This window comes from Meriones unguiculatus, chromosome 8, assembly GCF_030254825.1.
Source record: "Meriones unguiculatus strain TT.TT164.6M chromosome 8, Bangor_MerUng_6.1, whole genome shotgun sequence".
In the NCBI taxonomy this organism is placed as follows: domain Eukaryota; kingdom Metazoa; phylum Chordata; class Mammalia; order Rodentia; family Muridae; genus Meriones; species Meriones unguiculatus.
This window is the reverse complement of record NC_083356.1, coordinates 22,792,428-22,810,215: the sequence shown is the minus strand read 5'-3', so window position 1 is coordinate 22,810,215 and position 17,788 is coordinate 22,792,428. Positions and strand designations below refer to the sequence as shown.

Genomic DNA, 17,788 nt, shown 5'->3' with positions numbered 1-17,788 from the left:
TCCCTGGAGTTTTGGTCCCTCAGGAACTGGGAGGTTGGGAGGGCTGTCGCCTCTGTCCCTGTCTGTTCCCCTCTGGGACTATCTTGAAGTTTTTCTCTCCCCCCGCCCCGGGCTTCTGCCTACTTCAACTCCTTACATTTTCTGGGTTGTGGGCACATGCAACTTCTAGTCAGGAACATGGCGGGGGTGGGGGTGGGGCGGAATGTGGGCCTGCCCCAGACATCACCATCATCACCGGCTGTCTCCTCTGTACTGTCCTAGTCTTCCTCGGTGGGTTTTCCCCGACCACCTCCCTAAGATGGGCCCTCCAGCCCTGCCTAGGTTGCCCCAGACCTTCCAGCTCTGTGCTCAAGAGGGAGTCCAGAGCTGAAGGGCCTTTGGTGACAGAAGGGCCCCTCCTCAGAAGCCAGAAGCTGGTCTAGGCTCCCTGAAAACTGCTAAGACTGAGCCTCTTTCTCCATCCAACCTAAGCTTGTTTCGAGAACGCCACATGCTCTCCCACCAAGGAGACTTCATGGACTGTTCTCTACCAGGACAGGGAAGCCCAGTTGTGACCTTCTACCCGCATACCCCCCACGTGACTCCATTAAGGTTCCTCCTCCCGCTGTGCCCCTAATCATGGCCTCCCCCAACCCCAACCCCAAGCCTCAGCTAAGACCCTATTGCTATTTTAAAGCCAGGGGCCTCACTTGGCTACACAGACTAAGTATCCATTTGTTGTTCTGCAAATATTTCAATTCTGCCCAGGAACAAGGCATTCCATATAGCACATAGGACAGGGAAACGCCAAGGGCCTACCATGGAGGACTGGCCAGTGGAGGTGCCCATGCCTTGGACCCTTGCTCTATCTCAAAGATCCCTGTGGTCCAGGTCCCACTGTTGAAATGGACCCTCTCTCTTTAATGTCCCCCTAAACTGGCATCTGAGGTTTGGGTTTTTGTTTTTGTTTTTTTTTTTTTTTTTTTGTGACAGGGTATTTCGATGTGACCATGGCTGTTCTAGAACTTGGTCTGTAGACCAGGCTGGCTTTGAACTCACAGAGATCTGCCTGCCTCCGCGCCCCCCCCCAAGTACTGGAACTAAAGGCGTGAGGCACAGACTGCATCTAGGGTTTTTTAAGTCATATTCAAGCAGGAATGACGGCCAAAAAGTGGGGATAGAGCCCAGCCCACTGTGGGAACTTTCCCTGCGTATGACAAGGCCCACTTTCCTCCTGTAGGGCTCCAAGCCTCTCCGTGAGGCTGCAAGCTCTTGGCCTTCTTTACTCAGTAAGACAGCCCGCCCGGAGTATCCCATCCCCAGGGCCCCCAGCTTCATTTCCAAATGGGAGCAGGTTGATGAAGATCCTTCCCCAAGAACATGGCCTTGAGAACACTCTTCTGAGACTGCCTTCCCCGGTGGAGAGGAGGGAAAAGGACAAGCAGGGACAAGCTACGGGACAGAGATGGGGAAGAGGTGGTGGTTAGAGATGGAGGAGGGGCAGGCAGCGCTTGTGGGCCCAAAGGCCCAGAGAGATGGGAGGAGGGTACAGGGCAGGGCTGTGTTGGTGGCACCTGTTTTGAATCTTCTGCAGAGTGGCCCTCCCTGGGTTTCAAGAGCTGCTCGGATCACACGGAGGGGCTGGGGGCAAGGAGGGGAGTCTGGACAAACTGGCACATACACGACAGATGTTTGCTCAGAAAAAATACAGTAAAATCATCATGCAAAGATAACAGGGGTCAGCTTGCTCGCGCCCCCAGCCTCTCGGCCTGCCTGCTGTCCTCGGGATGGTAGGTATAGGGTGGGGTGAGGGCAGGTTTGTGGCTGGGGGAGCTCTGCTCTTCACATCCAAGCTGGCCAGTCTCATCCTCTGCCCGGAACAGTCTTTTTGTTTTTTGTTTTTGTTTTGTTGTTGTTTTTTTTGTTTTTTGCAAATGTCACCCCTGAGTGAGCCCTGGGCTCAGCCCACCCCAAAGTCGATGTGATAAGAGACGTTCGTCAAGTCTCCCCATCCCGTTCCTTCCCTGTACCCCGCCCCCAAGAAGAGCCAGAGCTTTTCCCGGTCAGAGCCCTCACAGGTCAGGTGAGATGCCACCCCATCCACGCCTTCATTCCAGAGTCACACTTTCCCATCTCAAGAAGGCCAAAAGAGCAACAGGAATGAGGGGGTCTCTGGAAGGAGTGGGGTAGAGCCGAGAAGGCTCCTCCATAGCTCAAATTTGAAGTCAAAGGGCCCATGGGCTGGGAGCACACCTGCCCAGTACAGCTATCCCAATGCCCCATAGGCCCACTGCCCACTCAGAGACAAAGGACAATGCCTTAGCCTAGTCTGAGGACTCCAGAATGGCCTCCAGAGTTGTCCCGGAAGCTCCTGGCTCTTGAGAAAGCTGCTGCCTAGCCAGGCCTCCTTAACCACCTTCTGCTGCCACCTACACTGAGAGAACTCCAGAGCCCAACGGTTGGTCAGTTGGTCGTTCTGGGCACCAACTGCCAGGCACTGGGTTGCCGTGGCAACAGACTAGCTAGAAAAGGGGAGGGGCCAGGAACCCAGCCTGCTCCTTGACCAGGGCATTAAGGGGCACCTCACTGTTTGTGCTTTGAGTGGTGTTGGGAGCGGGTCAGAGAGAGAGGACTGTGGCCATGTCCGTGGAAACATGGGAGCCCCTCTAGCCAAGGGGGTGAGACAGGGTGGGGTGAGGCATATGCTGCCCTCCCGGGCAGATGCTGCACCCAGCAGGGGCCAGGCAAGTGGGGGTATGGGGGGGAACCCCCACATTCTGCATCACCTCTCTACTGGTCCCAGGCCTTGACCTTTGCTGTTGTCTCTCTACGGTGGGTAGGGGTCCCGGAGACCCAGAGAAACCAGGGGCTGTGGCACGGGGACCTGAGAGAGCAGTGGGGAGCAGGTCTGCCCACCCCCCCACCCCCCAGGCAGCTCCCTGGGACTACTTGGAAGACACTTGAAGGGGGCTGGTGGCACCCTTTGCCTCTTCTCTCCGGTCAGCAGGATATTCCTCACTCCCGGTCATCCAGGGCTAGGGACATTAGCCTTTTCACCTTGTGGGTGCCCATGGACTTTCTAGAGAAGAAAAGCACCTGCCTGCTTCAGTCCCTAGACCCCTGAGACCACAACTTTGGAAGGGGTGGTGGGTGGAGGGAGTGGGGTCCAGAGGAGCAGCCGGAGGCGGGGCCAGCACTGGGCTAGGAAGCTGGGCAACAGCTGTAACCTGTTGGGTGAGACCCCTGGGGCTTCTTTTCCTCTCTCTGGGCCATCGATAAGGTGGGAGGAGAGGATACCCCAATGTCCACATGTTGTTAGGTCTTCAAGGGGAACGTCCGTCCCCCCAGCTGGGAGGATACCCTCCCTGAACAAGAGGGCCACCGTTTGCTTCCACTCCAATCTCTCTTGCCACCAAACCCTCCTGAGTCCCAGGCCCCCCCCCCGCCCTCTCTGGCCCCTTTAAGCCCCAGCCCAGCGAGTCCCTTGGGCAGCACAGTAGAGACAACTGGTTTCGGTAGCAGGTTGTAAACTTTAAGGAAAATGCTTGTTTTCCTGTCCGTTATTGTTGGGTGTTGGTTGTTTCACAGTCAGGTGATGGTCAAGTGTGTGTGTGGGTGCGTGCGTGCGGGTATGCATGTGCGTCCACTCCTAGGCCCCGGGACCCTCAGCCTGGGCCCCTTGGCCTTGTCCCCCGCCTCCCAGCCACCCTGAGGGGGGGACCTCCCCCCCCCGGGGTGCCCCTGCCCTCCCCGTCACCTCACCGGTGGGGGAGAAAAGGGTCACAGCTTCTGCTGGGCTGAGACCCCCTTCCAGTAATCAAGGATGTCATGCAGGTCCTCATCCTTGGCAAACTGGACCTTCTTGCGCAGGGCATGGCCAGCGGCCATGTATACCTCCTCACGATGGTGCTTCTTGTAGGGCCGGAAGCGCTCCCAGATCTTATGTGTGCTCTCGGACGAGTACTCGGGGCTGGACGAGTACCCTGAGTAGTAATGTCTGGGGGAGAGCTGCGAATAGGTGGAGTCACGCTTGGAGCGGGTCAGCGGCTTAAGGAAGGACACGCGCTGGCTCAGGCTGTCAGAGCCCTCCTCGTAATAGAGAGCGGGGAAGCTGTGCCGGTGCTCGCTGCAGTGGTAGGCCGGCTTCACCTCCAGGTGGTGAATGCCGCCCCCCCCACCGCTGCTACCGCTGCTGCCTGTGGGCACCAGGGGAAGCCGGTCGAGCGGGCTGTTGAGGGGGCTGCCTTTCTCAATGTACTTGGAGTCGCCCTTGGCCAGTCCCGTGGGGGTCGGGTGGTCCGGCACGTCCAGGCTGAAGACCTTGGCGCTCTTGATGGAGCCGCTGGACGACACGCTGCAAGTCTTGCGGCTCACTGCGGCATCGGCGCTCAGCTGGCGCTGCAGCGGGTGGTGGGAGCTCTCCTTGTAGGGGGGCGACAGGAAGCTGGGCCGCTCCAGCGCCCCGGGAGTGGCAGCCGTGGAAGCGGCAGGAGCCGCAGGAAGGGACTGGCACTCGAAGGCCAGGTCGGAGTCCCCACCGCCGCCGCTGCCACTCCCCAGGAAGGAGGCCGAGTCCAGCTTGAGGGCGTCGATGCAGTTGTTAATGATCTGGTTGACCTTGTCCACCTCCTTGGCAATGGTAGAGATCTCGGCAGCTGAGCCCTGGCCGTTCTCGATGTCCGGGAGCTCATCCTCCGGCCGGGCCAGGCCGTCCCCCGCGGCAGCCCCCGTGCGCACCTCGATATAGTTGCCTTTGGTAGCCACCTTGGGTGTCTCGAGGCCGGCCTCCAGCCCCTTGGCAGCGGGCAGCTTCTCCCCGATGATGGAGGGGATGGAGGACATGCGTGCCACGGGGAGCACGGGCGGCTCCCCGAGCTTCTGCGCCGCGGCGTGCACGATGGACCCGGCCTCCACGTCGGCGCCGTAGCGCATCTCCAAGATGGTCTTCTTGACGTTGACGGACTTCTGCTTCTCCTCCTGCACGCGCCTCTTGCGCAGGCAGTAGTAGACGGCCCCCAGCACGATGACCATGCCAAACAGGCAGCCCAGGATGGTCATGATGTAGTGCGTGGTGGTGGAGGTGCTGGGGGCCATGTCCCCGGGCACAGGGTCCCGGGTGGTAAAGGTCAGGCAGGTGTGGTTGAAGCGGCGGTTGTTGCGCAGCGACGCGATGCAAAAGGTGTACTCGGTGTGGGCCCGCAGCCTGTCGAGCGTCACGATCTCCTTCTTGTTCTTGAGCGTCATGACGTCGGAGATGTAGCTGTTGTTGTACTGTACCAGGACGTACATTTTGCTGTAAGGGTGCGGGATGATGACGATCAAGGTGGCCGAGGTGAAGGCGACCTGGTGCAGCTTGATGGCCGGCCCCGCCGTGGCGTCCGTGGTGGAGGAGGCGGGCGGCTCCACCGAGAGAATCTCGTCGGGATTGAAGCCCGAGTTCTCGTCAGGTTCCCTCTGGGCGTCGGTGGAATAGGGGGTGGGGTGGCTCACGGGCCGGGCGGGCATGGAGCCGTTGCGGCACTTGGCCTGCAGGACGGTGATGGCGTTGAGGCTGTGGTAAGGCCGGGGCACGAGCAGCGGGTACCCGGCGAACTCCCTGGGCGACTCGCACTGCAGGCGGTCGTAGTTCTTGGTGACGTTGTTGAAGACCACGAGCCAGGCGAGGAAGCCGAAGAGGTCACACTCACAGTTGAAGGGGTTGCCGGCCAGCTCGCACACCATCAGGCTGGCCAGGCTGGCGAAGGTGGCGCCGTCCAGGCGGCTGAGGCGGTTGGAGGACAGGTCGATGCTGATGAGGCTGGGGCACTCCGAGAAGGCGGTGGGCGTCACCACCTCGATGAGGTTGTGCTGGACAAAGAGGAACTGCAGCCGGCTCATGCCTCGGAGCATGCCCTCGGTCAGGTTGCTGAGGCGGTTGTAGCCCAGCTGCAGGACCTGCAGGCTCGTCTGGCCCAGGAAGGCACCGTCCTCGATGTAGGAGATCTCGTTCTTGGTGAGGTTGAGGTCCGTGAGGTTCCCGAAGCGATTGAGCGAGGAATACAGCACGGCCTTGAGCTTGTTCTCATTGAGCCTCAGGTCGTGCACGGTGCTGTTAATGTGCTGGGGGATGGTCTCGTAGGGAGGCTGGTTCTGGCTGCAGATGGCCAGCCACACGTAGCCCTTGTCCCCCTCGATAAGCCAGCAGTCGGCGTGCACAGCCCCCGGCTGGCACACGCACAGGAGCGCCGCCGCGCACAGCCCCAGGCGCAGCATGGCCCGGGCTTCGGCCCCCTTACAGGCCCAGCTGGCGTCAAGGGCCGGGAGCACGGAGGGGCCTAGCAGCCAGAGGGACCCTGGGCCGGTGGCACAGTCCTCCTGGGAGCCGCCACCATCTTGGGGGTGCTCTCCAGCACGGGGTCCCTGGGCTAGTGAGACACAGCTGGGGCCTGCTCTTCTGAAGGGCCACAAGCAGGCGCTGGGCGTTGTTGTGATTCCAGGTTCCCGATGGAAAGGTATTCAGGTTCTCAGGCTTTCGACTTCTTCCTTTTCCTCCCTCTCCTCCTCCTTCCCCTTGGGTTCCAGGCTCAGAATTTCAGGCAGTTCCCACAGGAGCCAGGAGTGCAACGCTGAGGGATGGTGAGCAAGGTGGAGACAGGAAGAAACCCATCTGTTCCTGAAAGGTGGCATCAAGAGAGGATGATAGATCAGTGTGAGGGCCCAGACACACCCTTTCAGGATCCAGCATAGGCCACCGCCCTTCTTTCATACCCTTTTAGAACCAAGGACTCTCTAGCAGCAAGTCCCCCGGGACCCCTGCTTCTTTTAAGCAAGGGAGAGCTGGGGGCGGCAAGGCGAGGAAGAGAGAACCATGGGCAGGGTTACAGTGGGGGTAGAAGGAGTCTGGGCATCAAGACAGAGAAGCAAAACTAGAGGGGAACGGGTGGACACGAGCGCACAGACGCCTTCCAGGGCACAGCCAGCACACAGCGTTCACATGAAACTGCTGGCCTGCACAAAGCCTACAGAGCCAAAGCTCCATGGTCTGCACATGGGAGGGACACACACACACACACACCCCTACCATCTGTGTACATGACAGACATGTCCACACATCCAAGTGGGCACCCCCAAATCCGGATGAGAATTAAGAAGCCCGGCAAAATGCCTCATTCTCCCATGCCCAAAGATAAATAATTCATTTGTTGTGTAACTGCTCTTGTTCCAAAAATAATTCCCTTGTCTCAGCTTCCATGGGGGAGGGGAGCAGAATGTGCTGGCAGTGGGCCTCCCTTGTGGTGGGGGTGCAAGGGCCAGGGTCTCTGCCGGAAGAGGGCTGGTCCTATGGGCACCACTAAGCCTCAGGAGGAGGGCAAGAGTGAGGGACGCTAGCTGCATTCCCTCATAGAGCAGTCCCAAGGAGGGCACACTGAGCCCCAAGGGGGCTCAGGACTGACGTGGGGTCAAACCCTTACATCCCCTTCCGGGGTAAGAGGCTCAGGGAAGAACGGGGCGTTGACCCAAGCAGCACAGCAAAGCCTGGCTCCTAAGACACTGAGCATCCCCAGGGAGCCAGGAGGCCCCATCCACAAATCCTGACTAGCTGGGTAAGTCACACTGCCTCTTAGCCTTGGGAGGGAAGCCTCTCCTGGGCCATTTGATGGGAAGCAGCACGGTGACCTGGCCACTCGCCCCCCCCCCAGCAGGGGGTCACAGCCCACCGCACGACGTCTGATCCAACCTTCACCGTCTCAACCCCCAAAGCCCCCAGGAAGGTTTGGCTGGGTAGCCTGCAAACTGCACACAGCCAGACCTGGGCCCCAGCTCCTCACACCCTGCACTCCAGACTCCAGAAACTGTAAAGGCCCTAGACAGTTGCACTTTCCAGCGAGGACACAAGATGGTCAGAGAAATCCTCATTTGTCCAGAGAAAGCCACAACAGTGTCCACAAGAGCCACCTCCACCTCCTGCTCCTCCCCCAGGGAGACTCCAGGAAAGAGAGCGCTTTGGAGAAAAAAAAAACCGTCTAGACTTCGTGTTAAAGTGAAGCCAATTTAAAGCTGTGAGCGGCAGAGGAGAAGAGGGAGGGAGGCAGAACACTCCAGTGGCAGAGCATGCCAAGGAGCTAGGTGATAAGGTCCAACCTGGGCCAAAGGCTGGCTCTGTAGCAGGATGGGGACCTTTGAGGCCAGCCTGACCCGCCTCTCTCCCCACTGCAGGGCCAGTGTGGGCATCACAAGGCTATCCGGGCAGGAGCCAGCCCATCCGCCCATCCTCACCTGTACCACACAAAGCTCTCACAAGCCGGAGAGTCTGTCTCCCGTGACACACAGCCTCGGTTTCCCACCAGCAGCCAGGCTGTCCTGGAAGGGGTTAAGTCCTCTCCCTCGCTGTCTTGAGAAACAGGAACCAGCCTGTCCAAGAACCCTCATTCTGCACCGCAGCCCCTCTTGAGTCTGGGGAGGTATCGGTATTTGTATGGGTATTCCGGTACACAAACACAGGCGTGCCACTGACTCAGTGCACAGATGAAAGGGCGCTGATGTATACACCTTGTGTGCAGTGTGCAGGCGGGCACATAAGCGTGTGTGTGTGTGTGTGTGTGTGTGTGTGTGTGTGTGTGTGTACAGGCTGTGTGCAGTCATGGTCAGCCACAGGGACACATGCTGCCATGTGGAACGGTTGTAGGCGTGCATGCCTGGGGCCTTGGAAATGTGGGCAATTGCACACCCCCTCTATGCCACTTAAGCGCATGTATGTTGCTCGTGCATGCATGTGCATGCATTCAAAACTTCAGCCACACACAGAATCCCTTTCTTTCCTCAGATCCAAGGTAAAACAGTATCACCTCAGCCTGGACTAGGCTGGCTGGAGCCGAGGAGAACACGTTTCCGGCAGGGGGAGGGGATGGGAGGGGATGGAAGGGGCCCCTGGTTTGGAGAGGTGCTGCTTCCCCCTGGCCCTCCCCTCCCAAGACAGGCCAGGGTAAGCAGAGGCTCCACAGTTTCGCCCAAGCCCTCAAGGTGACTCTGCAGTGGCCTTTTCCTGCTCCTCCGCTCCTCAGGATGGCTTGGGCCTGGGCCCAGCTCCTACTGTCCCTGTGACGCACCGTGGGGAGGAGGCTCCCAGCGCTGTGTCCCGCATGCGTCAGTTGCCCTGTCCTCATCCTGGGCTGTCTGCCTACCGCCACCCGTTGAGGCCTGGTGGAGCCAGGGAGAGGACAAGGCCGCCAAGGCGCTGACAGCAGCACTCCTCCCCCTTCCCGCCCCCGCCCAGCTGCTCACCCGATACAGGTGCAGGTGTGCAGCGAGTGGATGTGAGGGTCTCAGGGGTCAAATATGCAAGGTCAGCCTCCCCCACTCCCAAGAGGGTGCCCCTCAAACACACAAGCACACCCCGGAGGCAGGACAAACAACTGTACTGACTGGGGAGAACCTCCCACAGAGGACTGACCACAGGGAGAGAGGTGACAGGCCTGGCTGTGACAGTGTGACACTGGTACCTGCGGCCTCCCCCCCCTCCGAAAGGCCCAAGGAGACAGATGAGACTGGACCCGGCTAAGCCCCAAAACAAATCCTAGAGCATGTCGGAGGGAGGAGGGAAGCGTGAAGGCCCAGAGCCCGAGACCTTGATGGTGCTGGGCCCCAGGGCGGCTTGGGGGCCATTCAGCAACACAGACAAGACAGCACGGGCAGGGAGCACTTGTTTCAGATCCGCGTGTTGGCATTGGCTAAGAGCAGTCTAACCAGCTGCAGCCGGTGTGATGTCCCCTCCCCTGAATCCTTGGACGGAAAGGAGGGAGGAAAGCCAGCGACACCAGTGGGCACTGGGGAGTCCGGGGGGAGGGGAGGGGGAGGGGGGACATAGGTCGGAGCTGGAGAGAGACTGTCTGACCCAGCTGGGGTTGTGCCCCGGGCACGGTTTCCCTCCAGGGACTCAGAATCCTGGCATCTGCAAAGGGAAAAGGTGAGCCCAGGCTCCTCTGGACTCTAGTCTTCTCTGAGGGAAGCTGGGGCCAGGACAAAAGAGGGAACACGGTCTGTGTCCTCAGAACTGGACCAGACTCAAGACCCAAGGTGGCAAACCCAAAGCCTCAGTAGGACCCTCTGCTCTTGCCAAGCGCTCACTCCCTGTGGTGCAGGCCCTGGCCCGAACCCTGGTTCCCTCACCCGTGAAGCTCCGTGAACGCACCCCACAGGCATGGCTGGGGCGACTGCGGGCTCCCGCGTGGAGGGCAGCCCAGGCCTAGCAGTGCGGCTGGTATGGCTTCTACCTTGACAACCACAACCTTCGATGGTTTTGGATGAGAACGGCCCACTCTGAGACCTTGGTGAGCCTCAGGCTTTCTCTGAGCCTTAGTTTCTCCTCTTATGTGGCAAGATGACTAGAACCCCGAGGACACAGCGGAGCACGCCTGTACAAAAGGGTTTTCCCGTCTATGCTGACCCCGGGCTTCCCGCTCCCATGGGGACACTGCTCAGCTCAAGGGACAGGGACAGGACGTGGAAATGTGTGGCTGCTGCCCTGGTCACCCGTGAGAGATCAGGAAATGAACAGGGAAACATCGCTTGTGGCAGCTCAGCCCTGGCACAGACTCCTCACGGAGCCAGACTGGTCAAGCCTCCCCCAGTGCCGTTATAACCACTGCATCTGGATTAGACACCTCAGGCCCAGCCAGAGCTCTCGGGCCTTACAGCAATGTCACCGCCCCTTTCCAGAAGCCAGCGCTGGGCCACCAGGGCCACTCCCCATCCTTCCACCTTCAGGGACAAAGCTGGCTAAGTTCCGGGGCCTCAGGGCTAGACACTAGAGTTGACTGCTGCCTTCGGCTTCCAGAGGCTTCTAGAGCAAACAGCCGTGGCTCCTTCAGCTCCTCCCCCGTGAAGCGGGACGTGGTACTACCACCACTGAAATGCCTGGTAAGTTGATTAAGTTACCTGGATTTCAAGTGTGATGCGCCCTGAGGGGGACAGACAAACGTGCAGGCACTGGAAGCAAAGTTCTGAGATCAAACACAGAGCTGTGTGACACAGGCAGGCCCAGCACCCTCTCTGGGCTCACCTGACCATGCTCAACCGAAACACGAGCCGCCACCCACTCCCACTCCACCACCCAGCACGGCACGCAGTAGGGCTCTCTCTCGTCCACGCTTGCCTCATGCTCACCTCAGGTGCTGGGTGGTGGAGCAGGAAGAGAGGCTGAAATCGCTGACTCCTCGGAGCCAGGTGTCAGAGGTCAGGACTCACCACCAATGGGGAGGGTAGGGGGGACAAGGCTTACAATGTGTCAGGAAATGCCCTGAGACCTGGCCTCATAACCCCTTACACTGCTCACTTCAGACAAAGGGACAGAGGCTCAGGGAGGTGTGGCAATACGCCCGAGGTCACAGAGCCAGGGACCTAGGCCAGCCTGAGTGCTTGGCGGGGTCTCTGCAGGGGCTGCTTCAGACTCTTCCGCAGGTGCCTGCTGCTGTGCCCTCTCCGTCCCTTCCCGAACCACGGTGTCAGCTCGGCCACCCCAGGTCCTCCCTACAGTTGGGCTGCCTGGAACCCAGCAGCAAGACCCAATATTGCCTGAGCCACCGTTTCCACCAGGCTTGGCTTCCTACCTCGGCCAGTGGGGAAGGAGCATGTGTCAGTGTCGTCCTCACCTTGTCCTAGATGTCACCCAGGCCCCAGGGGCCCCGTGCGCACACTGCCCAACACCCTCAGAGCATCCAGGACAGCTGGAGGCTGTCCTGTCTCTGTCTCACCCGAGGTGCTGGGTTTCATCCACCCCATTCAATCACGTCTCATTAGTCTCAGACCACACCCCAGCTGCTCTGCGTCCCCCGGGGGAGCTGGCCTCTGCCCTCTGCCTCGGCACCCACTCTGTGTTGCCCCGTGCCATGTCACAGGGAGGAGAGAGCGGGCCTGGCTGAGGAACGCGCCATCCCTCCGGGCACCAAGCCTCCCGACACCCTGCAGGGACTCCTCTTGTACCTGCTCTGCCCCAGTAGACACAGCTTGCCGTCTCTGCACTGTGCCGGGCCTCCAGAGCCAAAAAAGACGTCCTCCCACACACACGCACACACACAGACACAGACACAGTGTGTGTGTGGAGCCTGGAACTCTTGGCCAGAGACGTAACCAAGAAGGGCCTAGCAGAGATGGAGCCTTATCCTGGAAGAATGTCAGCTCTGGGCCAATGAGGTCTGGGGAGCTGGTTTCTCCTTCAAGGCCCGCAATCTCTGAGCCTCAGTTCCATCGGTTCAGAGAACAGTGATGCGCATGGGTCTCTTGGACTCTGCCCATGTGTCTCCCTCTCAGCTCATAGGTCTCTCTACATTGTCCCTGTTCCTAAGACATCCCAGCACTAACCACAGCCAGACCCCCCAAGCAGCTTGCAGGCAGAGAGTCAAGGACTGCTACAAGGCCTTGGGGCTTAGCCACTGCCCCCAGTCTGCCAGGGAGGCAGAGCCCTGGCCTGTGAGCATTTCTGCAGTACCTGGCCTGGCCCAGCTCCTGCCCATCCCAGCCCCAGCCAACCTAAGGCTCCAGACACAGTGGCCCTTAGGTGGTTCTGTGGGGAAGTCCATGCTAGCACTACCCGGCTCAGTTCCTGACCCTCACAGAACCCTCCTGCTCAGGGAACTGTCTCCCTCTTTCCCCATCCTCACTGCATCTCTCCTCCCCTGGAACCCATCTCCAGTGCTGGCTCTACCTCCCCCCACTGTATATTGCCCTTCCCCAGCTAGCCTCCCCTCCCCATACCTGACCCTGCCCTTTCTCCACCTGGCCTCTCCCCCACCAGCCTCTCCTGTCTCCCCGCCTGGTCTCTTTGCCCCTATTGCTCCTGCCCACTCCCAGCCTGGCCTCTCCACCCACACTGCCCCTGCCCTCTCCTGCCTGGCCTCTCCTCCCCCAGTCGGTCGGCTCAGCGGCAGCCCCTGGGTGCTACTCACCGGTCTCCACTGGACCCGCTCTTGCACAGGGCCTGCGCGCGCACGCTGCCTCTGCCTGCATGGCCTCCATTCATTCATTCAATAAACATTTATGGAACACCTACTATGTACCAGGCACCGGCTAGGCCCACCCTCTTGGTTCTGCCTGCACAGCCTGTCCCTCCTCCCAGGTCCCAAGGGTGAACATTCTCCTGCCTTCCAATTATCTTGAGGGTCGCCCCAAGGCAGGGCGGTGTGTCAGGGGACCCCTGCAGGGAATCGGAGTCCCCAGGTTGGAGCATGCAGCCCACCGGGGCAGCCTGGCCTGTCAGGGGGAATACAGGGGCAGAAAAGGCAGCAGCTGGACCCAGCTGAGAAGCTCACTCCTGCTGGGAAGCAGGCCTCCGAGCCTGTGCATCTCGGATCCCTGCTAAGCAGAGTCAGGCACAAGGTCTCCAGCTGCTGTGGAGCAGCTTTCTCCTCCTCGGCCCCAGGCTCTGACTCATGCACTGCCAGGGGACCCTCCTTCATCTGGACAGTAATTACATTTTGTTTTTAGCTAGCTGGCAATGCGGAGAGCTTGGGAGCCTTCGTCTTTAGAGCATCCCTGTTTCTGGAACCCGGTGGCACCAGTGGACAATGAGGTAAGCCGTGGCCCTGCCTGCTGTACAGCAAAGCACGAGGCACTGTCCTCCCTGGCCGCTGCCCTGACCACTTGGCCCTGTTGTTTGTGAGGTAAACAAGAGAAGGGCTCTCGGAGTGGAGGCAGTTACGGCAGTGTGCTTGGGACCCACCAGCAGGCTCCTGGCCCACATACTCCACCCTGGCCTCCATCCCCACCCGACACCACCACCGTGGGCCACAGTGGCTCTGGGTCTCTGAACTCTAGGGCATTAGCAGCATGAGGCTGTCATTTTGGGAGTCTCCAATGAGTCTAGAGTTCTACACTGTATCTCTGGCTCTTTTGCTCCTGCCAGTCCACTACATCTGGGCCTGAGCTAGGACTCATCTCTTCTCCAGGACGTTAGCCCTGCCCGGGCCCCTCCTTGGCTTTTAGCAGGGGAATTCTCAGAGCTTCCCATACCTGCTGCCCCTCGAGGACCTCTCCTTCTCATCTGCTCTCCACAGTGCTACCTGGGTCTCTGGGTCACACTGGGGGTTCAACCAGCTGAATTTTTAGAATAAGACCCCCATGTCCCACCCCCACCTTGCCAGCTGGCCTTGGCTGAGTTTCTGGTCAAGGCTGCATGGACATCAGGCCTAAGTCTGACTCATGAGACAAGTTTGGACCAAATGGCTGGGGGGTCCTGGGCAGCCAGACTTTGGGGTACCTTCCCATGACTGGCTGCCTCTCCCGGGCCCCCAACACCCAGGGTCCCTGAGATATTTCCACACACAAGGCTGGGGCTAAGACCCCCCCCCCGCCCCACGTCTGAGGCAGCTCTCTGTCTCTTTCCTACCTCCAAGCAGGTGGTCACAAAGGCCAGCATGGGTGCCACCAGAGATGGTGTGGAACGCCCTCTCCTGGCCCTGATGGTAGATGCTCCGGGGATTGGGGGCCAGACTGAAGGCTGCCTTGAAGGCCGCAGGGGGCCTGCAGCTGCAGCCCAGAGAACAAGGAGGCTCTGTCCACACCCAGGGCCCCGGAAACGCCACTGGGGGAGGGCCACCCGTGACCACTGGGTGATGACGTGCCTTAAATCATGGACGCTCCTGTGTCTGCCCACTCGGTGGGACCTGTCTCTCAGGCTATCCTGGAAGTTCAGGGCCATACTCTGACTACACGGGGCTCTGCCAGCTACCTCACTCGGTGGCCCTGTCAAGCTACCTTCCTGGGTGTTTCCTCTTCTGAAAAGAAATGAGACGGGAAGGGCTCTCGCTGCAGGGAACAGCTAGAGAGGAAGCAGGGTCTGGCACATAGTAACTGCTCAATAAAGTTAACTGCTCCGGAGGGTTCTAAAGACTGGCTCCAGGAGCACAGCACCAACTGGCAAGCAGTTGGCCTCATCACCTCCATGCTGACAGTGGCCATGCAGAGGCTTCGACCTGGTCCCTGACCTGCTCTTCCCTCTGGTCCCAAGAGCCCAGCACCCCACTCTGCCTCTCTCCCTGGCCCCTCTCTGAGGTCCTGTACCCTCAAAGGCCATTTCCCATCCCCAGCCTTCAAGCCTGTACCCAGCCTCGGTTTCTCTCCCATTGCCAAAGCACAATGGCTGTTATAATTAACGGATTATCTCAGCGCGACAGCTGTGCCCCTTTGAAAATTAGGTTGAATAACAAGATCCTGATGTATGGTAATTTCCTTTCATCTCTCTCCCCCTTTCTCTCTCTCCCTCACCCCAGCCTTGTTACGCATGCAAATATTTTACTCCTGTCCCAAACCCCTCCCCTTCCCAGGGCTGAGCTAAGGGCTCTGTCTTCCCTGACCCTCCTGCCACCCATGATCTGACACCCACTTATGCCTCCCTCTGTGGAAACACAGCCAGCCCAGTCTGAGGAGCAGCATGGCTGGCTTTCCCCCCGGCCCCCCCCGCTATGTCCCTGTTCCTCAGAAGCCTTCCTGGGGTGCCACCCCACCTCACGGCTCCTCTCCAGCCTGTCTCCTGTCCCAGGGCACATTTTGGCCATCTCTGTGGTTCCTAGAAGATACTTTGCGGTCTCCATCATCATCTACCCACCTCCAACAGCCCTGTCCCAGCTGCCTGTCCCCTCCCTGGCACCTGGAAGAACACCCCCCCGAGCCCTCACCCCTCACACCCTGTCTAGCTTCTCTCTAGTTCCCTGTTGTAAGGGATCTCCACGCCCAGCATCCCCACTGGTCCAGCTGTGTTCTGCTCCTTCAGCAGCCTCGCTGCGCCTGCCCCCAAGCTTGCCAACTCATCACATCTGCCCTCCACCTGGCAAAAGGAGAACTTGCTAGAACATAAATCTGAGCGTGGCCTCCCCTAACGGTAAAGGCTTCCCTGGCTCCTGGCTCATCCGGGGAAATTCCAGCACACCCAGGACCCAGCCCCTGTGGCCCTTTGGGGGCTGGAACCTGCTCTCCTCACCTGGCTAGGGTGCCCTCTGTGGGCCCCTACAGCCCCTGGGCTTTGTCCTTCTCCATCTCTATCAGAATCCTAACTGACACTCAGACTCAGCTCTCCCAGGAAGGCCCAGTTCGCCCGGCCGGCACCAGGCCTCCATAGGTGTTCTCTAACTATCTACCGCTGCTCACCAGATAGGAAACGCAGCCCTCCCCCCAAACGATAAAGAAACCGAGGCTCAGAGTGGCTAATGGTGTCTCACCGTCACACAGTCATGCGAGGCAAACACCCGGACTTGAACCCAGACCCAAGGCCTGAGCCCCTTGCGCTCTCGACTGAGGCTTTAGGGAAACAGCTTCTCCACGGTCAGGGTGGGGCAGTTCAACAATCCCCAAAGCCTCAGCTGCTGCTAAGGAGACACGGTCCCAGCCCAGGCTGGCACTCCTTGAGTCTAACCTTGGACCTGAACCTCAGTCTACCCAGGTGAGATGAGAAGGAGACCACCTCTATGCTGGTCTCTAAGGAATGCTGCCGAGCCCACGGTCTGACTAGCGGCATCTGGGTGCCTCCCTGCCGTGGCTCTCGGGGAATACATTGGGGCACTGGGGTAGACAGGGTGGGGAAGCCACACAGAGGGCAGGACACCCTCAACAAGAGATGGTGCTTAGGAGTATAGGTGGGTTCGGGTTGGGTCGGATCATTACCTTGGACAGGGAGCTTCCCTCTCTGGGCCTGAGGTGCTACCCTGTGACCTAGGCCCACAAATACCCACCTCCGGGGGCAGCGGTAAGGACTAACGGTGACATACCCAGCACCACACAGATGTCACAGATGTCAACTACGTGGCCACTGGCTCTATGGGTGCTCCAAGGACGGGGAGGAGAAGGGTGAGACACAACCTCAACAGCCCATCGTGGCTGCCACTGCCCCAAACAGAACTCACAGACTCAAACCCTCTCACCTTCTCTGAGCTCACACCCTACCCTGTCCTTCTCTAGCCCCTCAGAGCTTCTGGGATGCCCAGCCACCCCCCACCCCCGCCTCCATGTCTTCCAGGTCTTTGTTGATGCTGTTCCTGAGCCTGAGGAGTGAGAAGCTCTTCCCATCTGTCCCCCTACCTTGGGGCCTGGAGCTCAACTCCTTCTCTGAAGAGCCTGCAGGAGAGAGATGGTCTTCCTGCTCTACCCCACTCCCCAGTGAGTGGCCCGTGGGATCCTGGATAAAGCCTCGCTCCCAGCCTTGCCCTCCCATGTTACCGGTGGGCCAACTGAGGCATAGACAAACAGCAGCCCTCCTGTGATGTACCTGAATCCCGGGCTCTGCTGCTCGAACCCTCCACAAGGCTTCTCTCCTGGTACCAGAGCTATCTGAGAACGGGACCCCCCACTTTCCTCTCTGTGCTCCCCCAGTGCCTAGCCTAAGGCCTGGCGCATAGTAGGCACTCAGTAAATGTCTGTTGAATTGAATTGCACTCAGGGCGGCCAGTCGTCTCTGCTCTGGAAGAGAAGCATAGAGTTAGTGGAGCTGTTTCCATGGCAACCAGGGGCTGGACCAAGCTGTTGGGGGAGGAAGTCAGTCACACCCCACCACCACCACCAAGGACCCCATGGGCCCTGGAGAGGGTCCTGAGGACAGGGAAAACATTCAGACTTAAGTGAGTCTGAATTCAAGTCATGCTGCCCCTAAGGCCTCACAGGCCCCATCTAGAGGTGACGCTTTGGTCACTTCCAGCAGGTGACAAGGGCCAGAAGGGATGCAGGAGGCATGCACATAGCAGCCTCCAGCTTAGGAGCTGTGAGCACTCGGACACCTGATGCCTGTGAACTGCTTGGGAAATCATGCCCATTCTACAGCTGTGAGGACTGAGGCTTGGGGTGCGGGGTT

The 17,788-nt window shown here is 59.5% G+C and overlaps 1 protein-coding gene across 6 annotated transcripts in view; it reads right to left on the bottom strand.

Moving 5' to 3' along the window:
- Positions 1-934: 934 nt before the first annotated feature.
- The window catches only part of Elfn2 (extracellular leucine rich repeat and fibronectin type III domain containing 2), a 48,583-nt gene continuing 31,729 nt past the window's right edge, over positions 935-17,788 (bottom strand). For 4 of the 6 annotated variants that reach the window (XM_060389082.1, XM_060389083.1, XM_060389085.1 and 1 more), the window contains exon 2: positions 935-6,631. In XM_060389082.1, the coding sequence (XP_060245065.1) occupies positions 3,760-6,231 (2,472 nt within the window). In that variant the 5' untranslated portion in view covers positions 6,232-6,631 and the 3' untranslated portion in view covers positions 935-3,759. The other 2 variants (XM_060389084.1, XM_060389081.1) reach the window with 2 other exon arrangements.